This window comes from Sceloporus occidentalis, unplaced genomic scaffold (assembly GCF_023333645.1).
Source record: "Sceloporus occidentalis isolate IW3139 unplaced genomic scaffold, rSceOcc1.0.p SCAF_6, whole genome shotgun sequence".
Taxonomy (NCBI): domain Eukaryota; kingdom Metazoa; phylum Chordata; class Lepidosauria; order Squamata; family Phrynosomatidae; genus Sceloporus; species Sceloporus occidentalis.
Genome location: NW_028316986.1, coordinates 66,811,357 through 66,829,839, shown reverse-complemented (window position 1 = coordinate 66,829,839; position 18,483 = coordinate 66,811,357). Strand labels below are relative to the sequence as shown.

At 38.6% G+C, this 18,483-nt stretch overlaps 1 protein-coding gene across 11 annotated transcripts in view; it reads right to left on the bottom strand.

Annotated features, from left to right (window-relative positions):
* Window positions 1–18,483, bottom strand: part of SIPA1L2 (signal induced proliferation associated 1 like 2) — a 119,793-nt gene that overhangs the window by 30,019 nt on the left and 71,291 nt on the right. For 6 of the 11 annotated variants that reach the window (XM_089529913.1, XM_089529915.1, XM_089529916.1 and 3 more), the window contains 5 exons: window positions 18,052–18,326; window positions 10,887–11,144; window positions 6,120–6,215; window positions 5,346–5,449; window positions 2,792–2,895 (listed from right to left, as the gene is read on the bottom strand). In XM_089529913.1, coding sequence (XP_089386039.1) covers window positions 2,792–2,895; window positions 5,346–5,449; window positions 6,120–6,215; window positions 10,887–11,144; window positions 18,052–18,326 — 837 coding nt within the window. The remainder of the gene's footprint in view (window positions 1–2,791; window positions 2,896–5,345; window positions 5,450–6,119; window positions 6,216–10,886; window positions 11,145–18,051; window positions 18,327–18,483) is intronic. The other 5 variants (XM_089529914.1, XM_089529917.1, XM_089529919.1 and 2 more) reach the window with 1 other exon arrangement.

Below are 18,483 nucleotides of genomic sequence, written 5' to 3'. Positions count from 1 at the left end.
TTACCAAGGGATTAAACATCCCAGGTGGATAGAACTTTTTAAAAGTAAAAGCTGGGCCTTGCTTTACTGTTGTGGTGATGTGCCTTCAACTTTTTTCCAACCTAAAGTGACCCTAAAGTGAACCTATCAAGGGATTTTCTGGGACTACCTCTTCATTTTCTTATAATACCTCTCAACCCCATGTGGCAAAGAAACAATCTTGAGAACTATATGACAAACAGGTGCAAGCTTCACCTTTGCTCTGCAATGCATGCAGCAAGCAAAAGTAAATAGACAGTCCTCATTGCTTTGGGTAATTAGAATAGGTCCAAGAAACCAGACAGGACCAGAGAGTAGAGCAACCTTTGCAGAATTTGAAAGGAGGAGGTGATAAAGATGTTTATGTGTGTTTGCCAGATTATATGTCTATGAATGAATGGAGGAACATGTGAGAAGGAGCAGGGTTGTAGGAGATCCTGAAAAGAGTTATCTTTGTGTGTTGTCAGTATTAATGTTTCTCTGCCTATATAGACAGAAGTTATTTCGGTATGATCTACCTGTTTTAGGGAAATATATTCAGAGGAATGGGTTTTAGAAGAATTTATTGAACGCCAATTTGATTTTCTGTGAAGTGTTTCTTGACTCAGGAAACTGTAGGTTTAAAGAAGTGCTTATGTTTATATTTTACTTTCACCTCACCAGTCTGTCTCTCTGAAATGTTACATTTTGTGACTACTCCCACTCCCACCTGCCAAGCATCTACTTCATGAAAGTGCCTACACAATTTTCTGAAAAGTCCAAGCATGCTCATATGCTCCAAAAGTCTGATGATTCCTAAGCATTACTGTGCCTACCAGAACTTCTGTCTATTGAAGAGCAGTGTTCAGTCATGAAAACTATTTTCTTGACCTAAAGTTTCAAAAGTAGTCTCTGTTATACAATGGACCTATCCCATTCCATCTGTGGGGTTTCAGTTCCAGGCCTTTCTACAGATGGGGGAAAATGCAGACAGTTACACCTCATATTGTTTAATGGGTAGTAATATGTGCATGTCGGCATCACCATGTCTGCGTGCAAGAGTGAGGTGTGGTGAGCCACAAACACCCAATGTAGATATAGATAACTAGCCGGCCAATCTGGCAGGCCCACTGTATTAAGGTGGTGGTGATGTGCAGATCTCTAGGGGGAAAGCCTTATTAGATGTGTGTATAGTAGCTGTTTGTATTTGTGTAAGAACAGTGTATTCTGAGATAAATCTTATCAAAATGCAGAGCAAAGGTGAACAATAGAAAATGAGATAAGATGCCTCAATTCTTTCTCCTCCATGTTTTTGCCTTAACATGCAAAAACATGTAACATTTGTAAAATTTAAAATCAACAAATTCCAATAAGGTCAACAATGACAGATCCTCTTCTAATGTGACTCAAATGTTTAAAATAGCTTGAATAAATAAAGAGGGCAGGAGATAAAAGCTCTTCTCTTCTAACCACAAGAGGTAGCACAAATCCATATACCCTTTATAATAAGTAGAAATATGGGGATAAAATGAAAGAAAGGCTAAGTGGCAAAATCAGTCTTCTCAAGTGGGTAAGATAATGGTTTAAATATCAAACATAAAGATGAACTAGAGCCAGCATTATTTTGCTCAAAATAGACTCTTGGTTCAAATATGCATAATGAGTAGATATGGTGGAGACTCTTTTGTCTTATAGACAAAAGATCACACTCATGCGCTGGCTGCAATAAAGGAGAAAGGATCTTCTTATGTACTTCAAGTGGTGGAAAGTTCAGAACTCCGCCTGGCATAGTTCCTTCATTTAATTTACCACAGAATTAATATTAGTGCACAACAGGCTCTATTCCAATTCTCACACATCAGTTCTTACATTATTTAATTCAGCTGGAAATAATTGTTTCTTAATATCAGGTCATCAGTGCAACCCTCACCCCCCTTCCAATTAACAGGAACAAACATATCAAGATATTCTAATTAGATGCATTCTTTAAAGATGAAAATTTGCCTAAATAACAAAATCACAATTGCTGGTAATTAAAATAGATGTTTATTCCTCACAATATGACAAGCAATGGCACTGTATGCATGTTACTTGAATACAACAGGACATGAACCTGGGACTATGGAAGCCAATTGAAATCAGGTTCTAATCAGTCACCAGAGTGATGCTTACATTAGTGAGGCTTTAATCCACTCAGTGCCCTAGAAACCAGCACATGCCCTTTATAATGAGCTTCTCTGAGGCAGCAACCAGAATAATTCAATCCACATCTACATCAGAGATGGCTATTACTTGTGAATGTGTGTGTAAGTGTATGTGCCTTCTAGTTGCCTGTCGACTTATATGGCAACCCCACATATTTTTCACAGGGGTTTTTTTAGGCAAGGACTACTCAGAGGTGGTTTTGCCAGTTCATTCCTCTGAAATCTAGCCCAAAGTACCTGGTGAATTGTCAAACCCTACCATTCATCTTATAACTAAGTGTTTAATGTTGCCAGATAAAAAGTGGGAGACTCTTTTGTGCCAAATTACTATTTCTCAGAATTACTCCAAGGAGACAGTGTGAAATAAGATAATGTGAAACAGAACTGCAGGGTATAGAAAGGTAGATAAATGTATTTATCAACAATAGCTTACTCATCTTGCAGTACAATCTATTCTCCATAATTCCTATTTCCTTTTCTGCATGGAAAGGTATTAACAAAATATAAACTTTAAACCAAGTTGGCAGTTGCAGTCACATAGCATGTGAGAAAGATTCCTATATTGGGAAACCCTAAGTAAAAAGACTTACATGAGAAAATTTGTTTGGTGAATCCTTGCCACTGCTCTCTTTCTGTAAAGCCCGGTCTTTATAGGAACTCAAGACTTTGGTTGATGGTGCATGCCACTTGGTTTCTGCCATAAATAATTATGTGTTTTAATTTATAAACACAAAAAACATACCGAACAAGGAAAAAAGTCTGACAGCTTAATGTTATATGCATCAGGTTTGCAACAGTGTTCTTTGGAATGTCAGGATCAGAAAGTTTGTTCCTTCTTGCTTCAGAGAAAATTGATATCTATGGGCCTATACAGACAGGCCAAAATAAAGCTGCTTCGGATCATTTTGGAGGTATGCTGCTTAAATGATACACACATCTTAAGAGGCCAGAGCTGCGCCAAAGCTGTGCTCCAGTCCTTAGGACTGGAGAGTGACTTTGGCATGGCTTCTGGACTCTTGCATCAATTAAACAGCATACCTCCAAAGTGACCCAAAGCAGCTTTATTTTGGCCTGTCTATACAGGCTCTATGTTATTTATTACCTGTAAAAGTTCTGGATGAGACGAGCCATGAGGTACATATGTTTTTGCTGTATCTTCCCCAAGGAAGGGGAGACATGCAGCCTTCTATATGTTGCAGGACTGCCTCTCCCAGCATTCCTCAGCATTGACTTTACTGTTGGGCTGCTAGAAGTTACACTCTAACAATATCTGAAGACCCACATGATTCTGCTCTTCCCTATGAAATGCAAGCATAATGTAAAATCATTATCCTCATTACTATCCTATTTCTGAGCACTGACTGTGTTCAGGAAAGGAAAAACAGGTTTAGCAGCAAAGGGAGTGAAATTATATTATTTTAACAGAATTATCTGAGTGCTTTTCAGAAAAAGGGGAGTGCATTTATAAGGGGAAATGCCTTTCCATCTCATGTGTAAGAAGCACACGGAATTTGTTAAACAGTGAGATTATTGAAAGATTGGACATGGAGTAACAAACTACCATTTAATCTGAGATAGAAATCATGAAAGAATCCATCTGTTTCTGTTAACTGTATCAGGGTTCCCCCTGCCTATGTGATGGCAGTGGCAATAAGCACTTCTCTTCAGTGAAGACTTATGCAGACCTAGCCATGGTCCCTTGTGCCATGACATCTGTCTACAATAATGCCCTTTACACAGATTGCCTCAGAATAGAATCAAAGAATCATAGAGTTGGAAGAGATCACAAGGGCCATTCAGTCCAACCCCCTGCCATGCAGGAGCTCTCAATCAAAGCATCCCTGGAATCAGTGGGGGGAAAAACAATAATGTTTGGTAAAAGTTAAAGCAGTAGGAAAAGAGGAAGACTGCATTACAGAGGGAGTGATTCAGTTAATCAAGACATGGCCCTTAGTTTGTAAGGTCTTTGCAGGGATATTGATGATGAATATTATTGAGTAGCTTCTGCAGCAAGAGCTGAGTGGCTCCAGATTATCTGGAATCTATTTTTATACAATCTATTTTTGTACCACCTTCACAAGCTGCCAGTTTCCAGAAACAACTGCATTGTTTGAATTGACCAAATGCATCTGAGAAAACAGACTTAAGTCTATGAAAGCTCATCCTGCCAACTTCTTTCTTTAGTTACTCTCAAAGGTGCTACAAGATCTCTCTACATACTGATTCTACAAACATTATATCTTTGAATTCTGGAAAATGCATGTAGTAAACTGAATGTATGAATTTTGAAGTCTTAAAACAAGAAACCTCTAAGAAATGTGTAGGAGGGCCTCATTATGCTAGTGAGGCCGTTCTGCATATTCCATTACCTTCTGAGGTGTGACCCTAGGACCTATATGAGAGGGTGCCTTCTGTTACAGCATCCAAAATGTGGCACATGTTGCTCTGAGAGATTTATCTAATCTGTTCTCTGCCCTTTATTTATTTTTATATTATTATTTTTTTTTATCAGCAACTAATAATACTTTTGTTTCTCTGAGCCTTTGGGCTTGTCTAATTTTACCTGAAATTTTATTGTATTTATTTTCTCTCTTTTTGTTTTGTTAGCCATCTTAGGCACTTTATCCCAGTAGTGGCTTAAATCCAACATTGCAAGCATAACAGCACTCCCCCCTGCTCTACACTGCAACACTCAAGAACCAGTTCCAGAAGATCCCCCAGATATCTGGAGAAGGTTTTAGGGGTACACAGGTGAGGAGATCCCCTCCTTAGTCTGCTGCCAAAATCAGTAGATGTCTCCCACTGGATTTAGGCTCTAATAAATGAAATACAAAATAAAATAAAAAGTCAGCAACTGGCCTTCTAGATTAATCCAACCTCCTTGAGGTGCTTTACCATGGGAAGAAACTGTTAGATGAAAACATGAAATATTTGTGCCTTGGCAGTTATAAACTACCATTGTTTCCTCTGTTCTGTGAGTCATTTTGCTTACACCTCTATTGAGGCAGAACTGAATGCTTCATTTCTATTATCTTTGGGATTTCATCTCAAAGGTTTTTGCGATATGTTATGATGGGGAATGTTATATAAGTAGAAAACAAATTCATCAAATATGGTAATTCAATTAAGAAGAAAGCTCATTACCACTGGAATGTCTAGTCCCTTCCAGAGATTCTTCATGTTCTCTGCCTCCTTCACTCTCCAGTGGGCCTGAACCTTGGTGGTCGTGAAGTAAAGGAGACTGACACCTTTTAACAGAGACAGAAAATTGTACTTTTTTTTTTTTACTGTGAAAACTGCTTATCACAGTTGCCTACATATTTTCAGTATTTTCATCTGGTGAGCAAACACAGGATATTTAATAGTAATGACTGTAATTTAAATGCATCCTGATTACTTTATTGCAATGTTCGTCTAAGAGCAACATGCACAAACAACTTGAGCATTTCTTAATCACTTTCCAACACAGCTGTTGATGTATTTAATGTACATTTGACTTACTGCTTGATATTTTCCTTACAACTAAGTATTGTCCTTAAGCTATAGTAGATAGAGCAGGTTAAAAATCTAAAGCGCTCTCTCCCTCTCTCTCTCACACACACACACACACAAAATTGTTGCACTGCCCTACATTCTATCAATGAAGCGGTCCATAACAGCTTCAAATAATAATAATAATAATAATAATAATAATAATAATAATAATAATAATAATATGTTTTATTTATAGACCGCTATTCCGCGATGATCATAGCGGTGTACAGTAAAAATTGTAATAGAATACAAAATTAGTTTGCTATTGTTGCACTGCCCTACATTTTACCAATGAACCGGTCCATAAAAGCTTCAATTAGTTTGCTATCTTAATTTCTATATTTATTATTTATAAAAAGAGGTAGAGATGTAAAGAACAAGTACCCGTCATATCCCACTTGATGCCTCCACTGACTACTTCCACTCGGTCCAGGGTCACTGGAAGATGACTGGTTGCTTGGTGAGCTTCTGAAATATTTACTAGAGTAATTTAAAAGGTACTAATATCTGTGGTATTTCAACAAATATGCTATTATTTTTACATATATGATTAATAAACTAATTAAAAATAATTAAAAATTAGGATTACCAACAATATGATTACATTTGGGAGAATAATTTTTAAACAGACAGAATGATAAACAATCTACCACTGACTAAAACACAGGTATGTTTCTCCGATAGCCAATGGAGATGCAATGCATGAATTTCATGCCCTGTTCATAGTAATACATTCAAGATGAAACTATTTCACAATTAATTTTGGTGAGTGATAGTGAGTACACTGAGCCCTTGATGGGGTTTGGGACCCCCATGGACGCTCTAGTCCTATTATATACAATGGCATAGTAAAATGGCAAAATCAAGGTCTGATTTTTGGAGGGGGGAAGGAGAATATTTTTAAGTGTACATAATCTATGGATATAGAGGGCTGACTGTAGTTCGTGCACTTCTTACTTTAATTCTACTCTCTCCCTAATACATTGGACCCTTGTTATGTGTTAGGGTTTGGTTCCAAGATCCCCCATGTATGCTCAAATCCTATTAAATATAATGATAGCAAAATGGTGTCCTTTATAAAAAATGAAAAATCAAGGTTTGATATTTGAAATTTACACTTTTTTTGAACATTTTCAAACCGTGGATGCTTGAATCCATGTATAAAAAATCTGTGTATATGAGGGGCCGATTATACTAAAGATTTTCAAAGTGCATTATAATAAATTTATCTAAGTGAAGAACACCATCTCCCTCCCCCCCACACACACCATGTTTCTGTTGCTAGGTTTTCAAAATAGCAGTAAGGGACAATCAAAATTCATGACAGAAAATTCATTAACAATCAAGAAGCAGATGTTAACATGTTTGCGTTCTATCTAAATAAAAGCATTTATTTCAGTTAACCTAGCCATATGTTTCTCTGTAACATTCATAAATTAAATGATGCACATATGTCTGTCTGTATGAAAGACCCACACACCCAAATACACATTTTTAAGCATCCTGTTCAGTCTATAAAAAAGGAAAAGGATTCCAACACTCAAATAAGAGAATTCCTTACAATAGAAGATACCTGTCCTATAAGGAACAAGTGGCATCACTAGGGAGTGCGGTAGTTGTGGCTGACACCGGATGACACCCCAAAAGAGGAGTGGCACCTGGCTGGGCCCTCTCGTCTTGGGGCGGCAAACGAGGGTCAAGCAGCCCTCTGCTGGCTTGTTGTGGCAGTGCATGTCTCTTCACGCCCCCCACAGCAGCTCCACTGCACTGGGTGACACCCAGGGGTGGCAACGCCACTATAAGGGACAAGCTGTCCTATCAAATAAGTGTGATATCCCTTATAATAAAGATCCCATGGCAAACCTAGCCCATGTCGAACTGGATTCAGTTATTACCAATGTGGTTTTTTTTCAGAAACTGCTCTATAAGATTCATCAATATCTCCTACACGCAGAGAAATCTATCACAATCTTACGAAGGATACAGAATTGTGAGGAAAAAAATTAATTGTCTAGCAACACCACACAATCCACATAATGCCAAAGGATCAAGGAAACACACAATAACTATTTCATTTAGCACTCAATGTGGGATAGGATGAAAAAGATGGAATGTGGAAGAGGTGGCATCATGCTTGTTCAGGAAGACAACTAGAGATCTAAAAATGCTCAAATTTGGGATCACTTTTCCCCTCAAATAAAATGGCTCTTCCAAGAAAACAGGGCATTACCAGCTAATTGGTATTAAATTGCTATTAAATATAAGCACAATCCAGTTGCTTATTGTTAAGCTGTGAATTTCTAAGAAAACAACACCAATAAAACCTAGTCAAAAATGCTGTAAAACAAAGCAGAACACTATCTATTTTTATATCATTTAACAAATGGTGCAATTTAAAGAAATTCTACTGCTTTTAATTTTTCAACATGAATATTTAAAAAACTCTGCCAAGAATAAAGTTAACACTCTTTTATATATAATTATAAAACATTGTGTAAAAATCTGCACATGGAAAATGAGATGAAATTTAAGTACAGCTGCAATCTGTGCAACTAACAAAATCTCAGCACTATTAAACTGATTGCTATTGCAGAAAGATTGAACTAAAAAGCTTAAAATGAATATTTTTCCAGATTTGTCAAGAGAAAATGATCACAGGCTAACGAGGAATCCAGACATTTATAATAAAAACACACATACTTTTCTTTTCTTTTTTACAATAAGACCAATAGGGTCTTGAACAGCTCATTAGTCTCCATGTAGTCTCCATGAAACAGAAATATTATTAATGGACTGAGATTTAGCCTTTTCAAAAAATGTACTGGGGAATCAGGACTATAGAAATAAAATGCATGAGACATCAAACATGCATGTTGGTAAAGATTCTATTTTTTAAAGAAACTTTGTACAAAGGTATAGCTCATTTCAGTCTTGATCATTTAAACAATTTAGTATCTGTAAATGTTTTATTGCTTAACAGAGGGAGGCAAATGAATTGCTGAACCCGTTTTGCAGCAGCTGAATGCTACTGAAATCATTCTGTATTTAACGACTGATTTTAAATGACTTCTGCTGCACTGACTGCTTATCATAGCTTGGTAGCTTGGTATCTAGCTTGGGTTCTCAGCAGTGTATATGGCGGTTGTGGTGGTTGTGGCCACTGTGAGACTTAGGGTGAGATCTAGCATGAAACTTGTAGGTCCTATATAGTCCTGTCTAGCCATTCCAGGCCTAGCTATCATGCAAGCAGATCGTGCAACTGTTTTGCACTTTGTGAGACCTAGCTATGCGGCATGCCCAATTGTGACAAAAGTATTGAAAGGGGGTTGGGTAGGACTGAAAGATGGTGGATTGGGCTGAGGGTGAGGAGTTGGAAGGGTGGGGGGGGAAGGGTCAGGATGGCAGACATGTGGCTTTGTTGGACAAGATCAGAGGGGTGGTGATGGCTGCATGGCCCAGGAGCTCAAAGCCAGCCACATGGTTACAGAGCAGGAATTTCCTAGGACGGGACTGGGGGTGATTTGGCACCACTTAATTACACTGGCAGACCAGGGGTCAACCCCTATGAAAGAGCCCTGGTGGCACAGTGGTTAAATGCCTGTACTGCAGCCACTCACTCACAAACCATAAAGTTGCGAGTTCAATATCAGTGAAAGGGCTCAAGCTCGACTGAGGCTTGCATCCTTCCGAGGTCGCTAAAATGAGTACCCAGATTGTTGGGGGCAATTAGTTTACACTTTGTAAACTGCTTAGGGAGTGCTTAAGTGCACTGATAAGCAGTATAGAAATGTACTCGCTATTGCTACTGCTATTTAACAGGCAGGGGCGGAAGGAACCCCCGCTCTGCAATTGACTAAGTACTGACTCATCAGGCCCCATGTCCCCTCTAACGGAATGCACCTCCATTTTGTCACGGGTATGCATATTATCTTTGAGTGATTGATTTATGATGGCATTTATGATTTATGTATGCATTATGACTGGTTTATGAGCAATTTATAAGGAACCCTGGTGGCACAATGGCAAAATGCCAGTACTGCAGCCACAATGTTGTGAGTTCAAACCTGCAGGTCTCCAGGTTGACTCAGCCTTCCATTCTTTTGTAGGTTGGTAAAATGAGCACCCAGCTTGTTTGGGGCAATTGCTAACACATTGTAAACTGCTTAGAGAGTGGTTACCTCACTATAAAGCAGTACAGAAATGTAAAGCGCTAAAGTGCTATTATGACTTTATTATAATTGATTTATGGCCCACTATGACTGTTTTATGATCCTTGCATTACAATTGTGGACATCTTTATAACCCATACAATGGTGTCACGCCCTTCTTGTTTCAGCACAATTAAAACTCAATTACATTATCTGCTTCAAAACTAGATAAAGCTATTTGGGGGCATGGGGATGCTGTCTTTAATATCTTATCTCTTACATCTTATAAGGCAGTTGTGAGAGTTTTGGTCTTTTCCCCCTCTTAAATAAAAACAGACACAAAAAACTTTAAACCAGGTCTTGCTTAAGCATGCAATGGCTAAATGATGCAATGCCCTGAGGCACTCTCTAGAAATTATGGCTGGTAACTAACCACATTTCCTACTGTGCCATATTTTTTGGATTAGGGTGGAAACAAGGAGGATGAGGCTGCTATACTGTTTTACACGTTAAAAAAACCTTTGGGTTTAAAGGCAGGGGGGCGGGGCGGAATCTTTCATTTCAGTTTACATTGTAAAATTACATACATTAAGAGGTAACATTCCCCTAGGACTCCCCAAAACTGCTAAATAAACTAAGTATGATACTCATACCCCCAAAAAACAAACCTAATGGCTTCATAGTCAATATATTATTTTAGAAAAGGACCTTCCTTATGGCCTTGTTAACACAAAAGATAACTTATGAATTTTAATTGTATGATGTACCTTCTGATGTCATTCTCACAAGCATTCAATAGTTTTTGTTTCATGAAAGATTATTACAGGCAAACCCAGGGTTCAGATGGTATGTAATCTCTAGCTCAAACCTGCTAAAATCTTGTAGAATGTATTTGAAAAGTTGCTGGAGCTCTTGCTTATCAAAAGCTTTTAAAATCATTTCTTACCAAGGACTAGAAAAGTTTAGTAGTAAAACATTTAGAAAGGATAATAGAGTGTATTACCTTGCACCATCTGGCAGCTTTCTGTCAAAGGAAGTACTGCGAGGGATAGCTGTTTGCGCCTGCTGGAGAAGTTGCTGGCACTGCAATCTATCAGATGTTCCTAGGATTGGAGAGGCACGAGAGAGAGGCTGCCCAGCAGGAGTTGGAACCCGATGCCAAGTAGTATTCCTCCTGAAAGGGGTTTTATACTCACATGGGGTGCCTTCGCTGTCGAGTTTGTACTCAACCATAGGAATTCGACACAGTTCTGAGCAACCCCTGCAAAACACATAACCACGACAATCTATCTTTGAGAACAGCAAATATAGTATTTTCCCACCATAGCAGTTTTATTCTATATATTCTGTTTTGTGTGTGTGTACACAAATGCATGTGTGCACACATACTGCAACAGGCAATATTCTATGCACGTATATACCATAGAATATTGCCTGTTGCATACTGAAACATCTAAGTAAACAACCATTTTACCACTGCATGAAATTATACCTGCCACAGAAAAGAAATATGTAAAAGAAAATCTATCCAAGTCCAGTATTCTTCCTCCAGTTTTCACACTTTTCTCCTCTGAGTTTAATTCCACATTCTGTATAAGATCTTCAGACTCTATAACAATCATACTTTTTATCTGAACACCCCACCCCCACCCCCACTTGATTCAAACTCTAAATTCATAGTACAAAGTAATAAACAAGGGAAAGCCAGCTCTCCAGAGCAGAAGTCTTGCCCTTCCCAGTCAAAAGCAAACCAGTGACTAGAGAAGAGTTGAGGATCTCTAGCAGCAAACTGAAGTCGAAGGCTTTCATGGCTGGCATTTATAGATTTTGTGGTTTTTTTGGGCTACAAGTCCATGTTCTAAAAGAGTTTATTCCTGACATTTCACCAGCAGCTGTGGCTGGCACCTTCAGAGAATGCTGGCATGAAATAGATTCATGATGGAAAAAGAAAAAGAAGGGACACTGCCATTCTTGGATGTCCAGGTCATCCGCAAACCGAACCATTCTCACCACACTAAAATGCACTCTCCCTCACATTCACCCTCATTCTCTATCCTTCTCCATGTTCCTTCTCATTGCTACCACCAGCTTCCCTCACCCTCCCTGCCACCATCACATTCTCTATTCCTCCCCTCACCATTACAGTTGCCTTTTTCTATCTGTAACTTTTAGCTCTCTTTTCTTCCTCCCTTGTAAGTCAAAGAAGGGGGGGCTTTGTTGTCATTGCTAAAGGTCTCTCTATAGCCAGCTGTTTCTTGTCTGTGAGTCTTCACTGAGTCCAGGTAGGGCTGACCTGTGAAACAGCCTGTGTTTCAGAGTCCACAGATGTATTCTAGGAATGGGCCCAAAAGTTACATGAACTGATAAATCCTGATGTTATACGTACACTGCGCCCGCCCCAATCATGGGCTTCCCATCCACAGATTTCAACATAGACGACATGCCCTATTAATTTCAATAGTCATGTATGTACACAGCCCCAGGAGACCGGCCGTGTACACACACACTGCCATTTAAATACTGCAGGACTTGGGGTCCCATGGTTTTTACCATCCACGGAGAGGTCTGGAACAGAACCCCCACAGAGAAGAAGGGCCAAAGTGTATTTCACTGCTTGAATCTAACTAGCCAAAATAAGTGAAGTTCTTGATTTTTCAGAGAAGAAATAATTTTGAGATGGTACCTCCAGGCAGTACTCTTGCCAAAAAAGAACAGAATGTGATGAAAAGTTATGAAAAAAGAATAAATATGGATGGATATTTTAACAATTGGAAACTGGTTTTAAGGTGTACTGACGAATCAAACAGTAAGACTGTTTAAAACATATTTGACAAGTGTTATAAGGGGGAAAATGTCAGGCTGCAGAATATTCTCAAGAAAGAAAAGTATGTTCTCAGGAATTCTAGAGCACAAATTTTAATTTATCACATTTTTATCACAGAGAAAGGGTGGCATCATCTCTGTTTTCTGCTTTAGGATACTGAGCCTTAGATCTGCAAATTATCTTCTTTCATTCTGTAGATTTGGAGGGAATATATTGCCCAGACTATAACTAATTACTGCAATGGGAACTTTAGGATCCTAGAAAATAGATAAGAACATTTTTTACATCCAACTAAGTAGTAAATGAAAGATAGCACTGCCACATATAGCTAGACTCGAGTAAAATGGCACAGTCTTCTCAGCTTCTTAGAAACTTGGAAAGGAATGTTCAGCCACCTCTCATGTAAAGATTAGAAATAATTGCAGAACATCCAGGGCTCAGAAACTGCAGCTCTTGGCTAATGGATACAACTGACTGAACCCACAATCCCCTTCTTCACCAATCTATAAGGTTAAATATACAAGAACTATGAACTTGCTAGTTCCTTCCTCCAAATAATTTGCAAAAGAAAAAAACCCTATGCTTTATTTGATCAAAAATAAAATCACGGAAACCATTCTTGCACTGGTTACTGTTTTGTTGTGAAAAACAACTACATCAGCAAAATAAGTACTATGAGAAAATATATATTTATGGTGTTTCAGGTAAGAAAGAAACAGTACATCGTTATATGAAATATATACAAGCAATACTTTGCTTGGAGCAAAGTATTGATTTATTTTCCAAATGCTTAACTCTGAAGTGTACTTCCCTGGTGCATAAATCTAGGCCAGCTCTCCAGCTAATCTTCAGATATCAACCTAACTGAACACATTTCAAAAGATTTTAAAAGAAAGGTTTCTGAACAAGAGATAGTAGTAAATTTTAAGGAGAGGGGTGATATTACTGCATGTTTTACAATGGGAAAATTATATATTATCTTTTTAAATTTTTTTACAGGAAAGGTCAATTAAAATTTTGTATCAATGCAAAGCTATTTGCTTTGATTAAAATATTTATATCACATTTTGATGAAAAATATAAAGTGTATCAGTTCACTAACAACTAAGGCAGCAATATATACTTACTTAGAAACAATCCACTCACTAGCTTAGGAACGCACTCATTTAGATACAAGCCCCACTGAACTCAATGTTGGTTAGATTTAAGTAGGCATGTACATGATTCAAGCTACAGTTCCTGTATTGCACTGGATCTGTTAGTATTTTTCACCTATAAAATCTCTTTGGGGGTATCCAAAAAATATTTGGCTAGCATGAAGTTCTGATTAAATCTATGTTGCTTAATGATAATGGGAATGAACTGGAAAACAACTGAATTTAAATAGCCAGGAATTGTACTTGTTGTTCACCTGGGCAATCATTATAACTAAATAAAGGGTTTTGTGAAATGAACATAAATATGGCTGTCCTAAAATGAATGTACAATAATAGCAGTCATGTTTTATTAGCAATTACTCATATCAAGCAGCCTCTGGATTTCTATCAGATCAGGGTTTTTTCCCAGTAGTTAAAGTGTATCATTAACCTTTATTTTCAAACAGCTCAATATGATGAAATTATTAGCAATCAAAAAATTTGGAAGAATTAAAAAAAATCTTGGATTTCAAAAATATGTATCCAAAGAAAGGAAGAAAGCCAAAATGAAGGGAAAAAATGAAGGAGGGAATACAAAGGATATAGCCATAAACTACTGTATATACTTGACCTGTATATGCTCAAATTATCGAGGTATAACACTGCTCTCCATCGCTGGAAAAATCCTTGCAAGGATACTCCTGAACAGATTAGTTCCTGCTATTGCAGAAGAACTTCTCCCTGAAAGCCAATGTGGCTTTAGAGCTAATAGGAGCACTACAGATATGGTATTTGCCCTTAGACAACTGCAAGAGAAATGTAGAGAGCAGAACAAAGGACTCTATGTAACATTTGTCGACCTCACCAAAGCCTTCGACACTGTGAGTAGAAAAGGTCTGTGGCAGATCCTGGAACAACTAGGATGCCCCCCCCCCCCAATTCCTCAAAATGATTATCCTGCTACATGAAGGCCAGCAAGGTCAAGTCAAATATGGCGACGTCTCTCGGAGCCCTTTCTAAGAACTTATAGTGTGAAACAAGGTTGTGTTTTTGCTCCAACTCTATTCACAATCTTCTTCAGCATGATGCTCCAAAGGGCTACAGCAGATCTCAAAGAAGAAGATGGCATTTATATACGCTACTGTACTGATAGTAGCCTGTTTTAACTTAAGCCGCCTGAGGGCTCGTACTAAGACTCTAACTATCTAGTCCATGAGCTGGTTTTTGCTGACGATGCTGCCCTCGTTGCCCATATGGAAGCAGCTCTGCAGTGCCTACTATCTTGTTTTGCTACAGTTGCAGACTCCTTGAACGCTTTCATCAGCGATGTTTAGGCACAATTCTAAATATACACTGGACTGACTATGTGACAAATATAACTGTCCTTGAGCAGGCAGGGATCACTAGCATTGAGGCCATGCTATTGAGGACACAGCTGCACTGGTGAGGACATGTTTCTAGGATGAAGAACCATCGCTTCCCAAAAATAGTATTCTACGGTGAACTCACCACGGGTCAGTGTAAGGTGGGCGCTCCAAAGAAGAGATACAAGGAGGAGGTCATTTCACATACACAGGAGGCAGACAGCTGGTCTGTGATGACTCTACACTAATGCACAGAGCATGGGAAATAAGCAAGATGAACTCGAACTCCTAGTACAACAAAGTAAATGTGGCATAATAGGCATCACTGAAACCTGGTGGGATGAGTCTCATAAGTGGAATGTAGAAATAGAGGGGTATAACCTTTTTAAGAGAAATAAGCCAAACAGGAAAGGAGGAGGAATAGCACTATATTTCAGATATATTTACACCAGTGAAGAGATCCAGGACATCAATACTGGCAGCTAGGTGGAGAGCATCTGGATAAAAATTAAAAGGGGAGGGAAACAACAAGGATGTTATGGTGGGTGTCTAGTACAGACCCTCCAGTCAGATGGAGGAATTGGATGATACCTTTCTAGAATAAATGACTACACACTTAGAAAGGAGAGATGTAGTAATGATGGGTGACTTCAACTATCCTGATATTTGCTGGAATTCAAACTCAGCAAAATCCTCAAGGTCTAGCAAATTCCTCACTTGCCTCGAAGACTTTTTCATTCTCCAAAAGATGGAAGAGGCAACAAGGGGGCCAGCTCTTTTAGATCTGATCCTAACCAACAAGGATGACTTGGTTAATGTGGTGCAAGTGGTGAGATCATTAGGTGCAAGTGAGCATATTCTCCTGAGGTTTGTTATACAGTGGAAAGGAGAAGCCAGGCATAGTCAAACACGCATTCTGGACTTTAGGAGAGCAGATTTCAGTAAACTTAGAGAAATATTGAGGGTGATCCCGTGGTCAGAAATACTAAAAGAGAAGGGAGTTCAGGATGGATGGGAGTTTCTGAAAAGGGAGATACTGAAGTCACAGTTTCAAACAGTTCCAGTGAGAAAGAAAAATGGGAAGTGTTTCAATAAACCACGATGGATGACTAAGGAATTTTCAACTGAGCTAAGTTTGAAATGGAACATGTGTAAGAAATGGAAAAAATGGAAAATTACAAAAAAAGGAATTCAAAGAAATAGCAGGCATGTGTAGGGATAAAGTCAGAAAAGCTAAAGCGCAAAATGAACTCAGGCTTACTAGAGAGGTTAAGAACAATAAAAAGGGCTTTTTTTGGATATGTCCGCAGCAAAAGGAAGAAGAAGGAAATGGTAGGGCCACTGCGTGGAAAAGATGGCAAAATGCTAACAGAAGACAAAGAAAAGGCAGAATTACTCAACACCTTCTTTGCTTCAATCTTCTCAGAAAAGGAAAAGGGTGCTCAACCTGAGGATAATGGAGCAGAGGACAGAATAGGGGAATTTCAGCACAGAATAAGCAAAGAGATAGTACAGGAATATCTTGTTAATCTAAACGAATTTAAGTCTCCAGGACCAGATGAACTACATCCAAGGGTACTAAAAGAACTGGCAAATGTAATATCGGAGCCATTGGCAATCATATTTGAAAACTCCTGGAAAACAGGAGAAATCCCAGCAGACTGGAGGAGGGCAAACGTTGTCCCCATCTTCAAAAAGGGAAAAAAGAGGATCCCAACAATTATCGTCCAGTTAGTCTGACATCAATACCAGGAAAGATTCTGGAGCAGATCATTAAACAGAGAGTCTGTGAACATCTAGAAGGCAATGCCATAATTACAAAAAGTCAACATGGGTTTCAGAGAAACAAGTCATGCCAGACAAATCTTATCTCTTTCTTTGACAAAATTACCAGCTTGGTAGATGAAGGGAATGCTGTGGATATAGTATATCTTGATTTCAGTAAGGCCTTTGACAAGGTTTCCCATGACATTCTTGCAAACAAGCTTGTAAAATGTGAGTTAGAAAAGGTAACTCTTACATGGATTTGTAATTGGTTAACTGGCCGAACCCAAAGGGTGCTCAACAATGGCTCCTTTTCATCCTGGAGAGAAGTGACCAGTGGGGCCCCGCAGGACTGTGTCCTGGGGCCAGTGTTATTCAACATCTTTATCAATGACCTGGTTAACAGAATTGGGAGCATACTTATCAAATTTGCAGATGACACCAAATTAGGAGGAACAGCTAATACCTCAGAAGACAGGATCAAAATTCAAAATGACCTGAATAGACTAGAAAGCTGGGCCAAAGCTAACAAAATGAAATTCAACACAGAAGGTACTGCATTTAGGGCAGAAAAATGAAATGCACAGATATAGGATGGGTGACACCTGGCTGAACGAGACTACACGTGAAAGGGATCTGGGAGTCCAAGTAGACCACAAATTGAACGCAGAAAGAACCACAACCCAGAAACATCACCCAAAGAGACTTTCTGCTGTGCTTTCTGCAACCTGACTTGTTTATCTCTGATTGGCCTTTTTAGTCATCAATACACTTGTAGAAAGCACAGGATGATTCCTTCCTGAAATCCTTATTAGATAACTATACTACTGGTTGCAGAGAGCTGTTTCATGATTCTTCAAACTTCTTTCAATCCATCCTCCATTAAAATAAACTAGAAGACCCAGTATTTTATGTATTACAAACTAGTGCTTCAAACTGCTTTACCTTGACTTCACCCACACCAAATAATAGGTATAATACCCACCTTCAAAAAAAAAAAAAAAAAGCAATCTGTTAAAAGGGCAGGAGAAATATAGCAGTAAAAGCACATCTCACACACCAATCACTGTGGATTCTTACCTTCTAGGTGATCCATCTTCATGAGGCTGTATAATAACCACCTTCACTGTCACAGAGGTACGTAGCAGATCAATCATTTGTTCATGAGTCAAAGTTGCTACAGCTACTTTGCAGATCTCCACTAGGCGACTACCTTGGCGTAGGCCTGCCTTCCATGCAAAACCAAATGGCTCCACATCCGCCACAATCCCTTCAAAGTTAACATGGAATCCAAGCTGTCCCAAGCCATTTCTCCTCAGGGTCATTTCTGTTGTTTCACATCCTCTGGTTACTATCTAAAAGAGTATCAGATTAGTGAGACCACAGCATTTAAGAGTTCCAAAAATGTATGCCATGAGAAGAATGCTAATAATAATAATAATAATAATAATAATAATAATAATAAATAATTAAAAAACACCAAAAAACATTGTTTTAAATGGAAATTTGAGA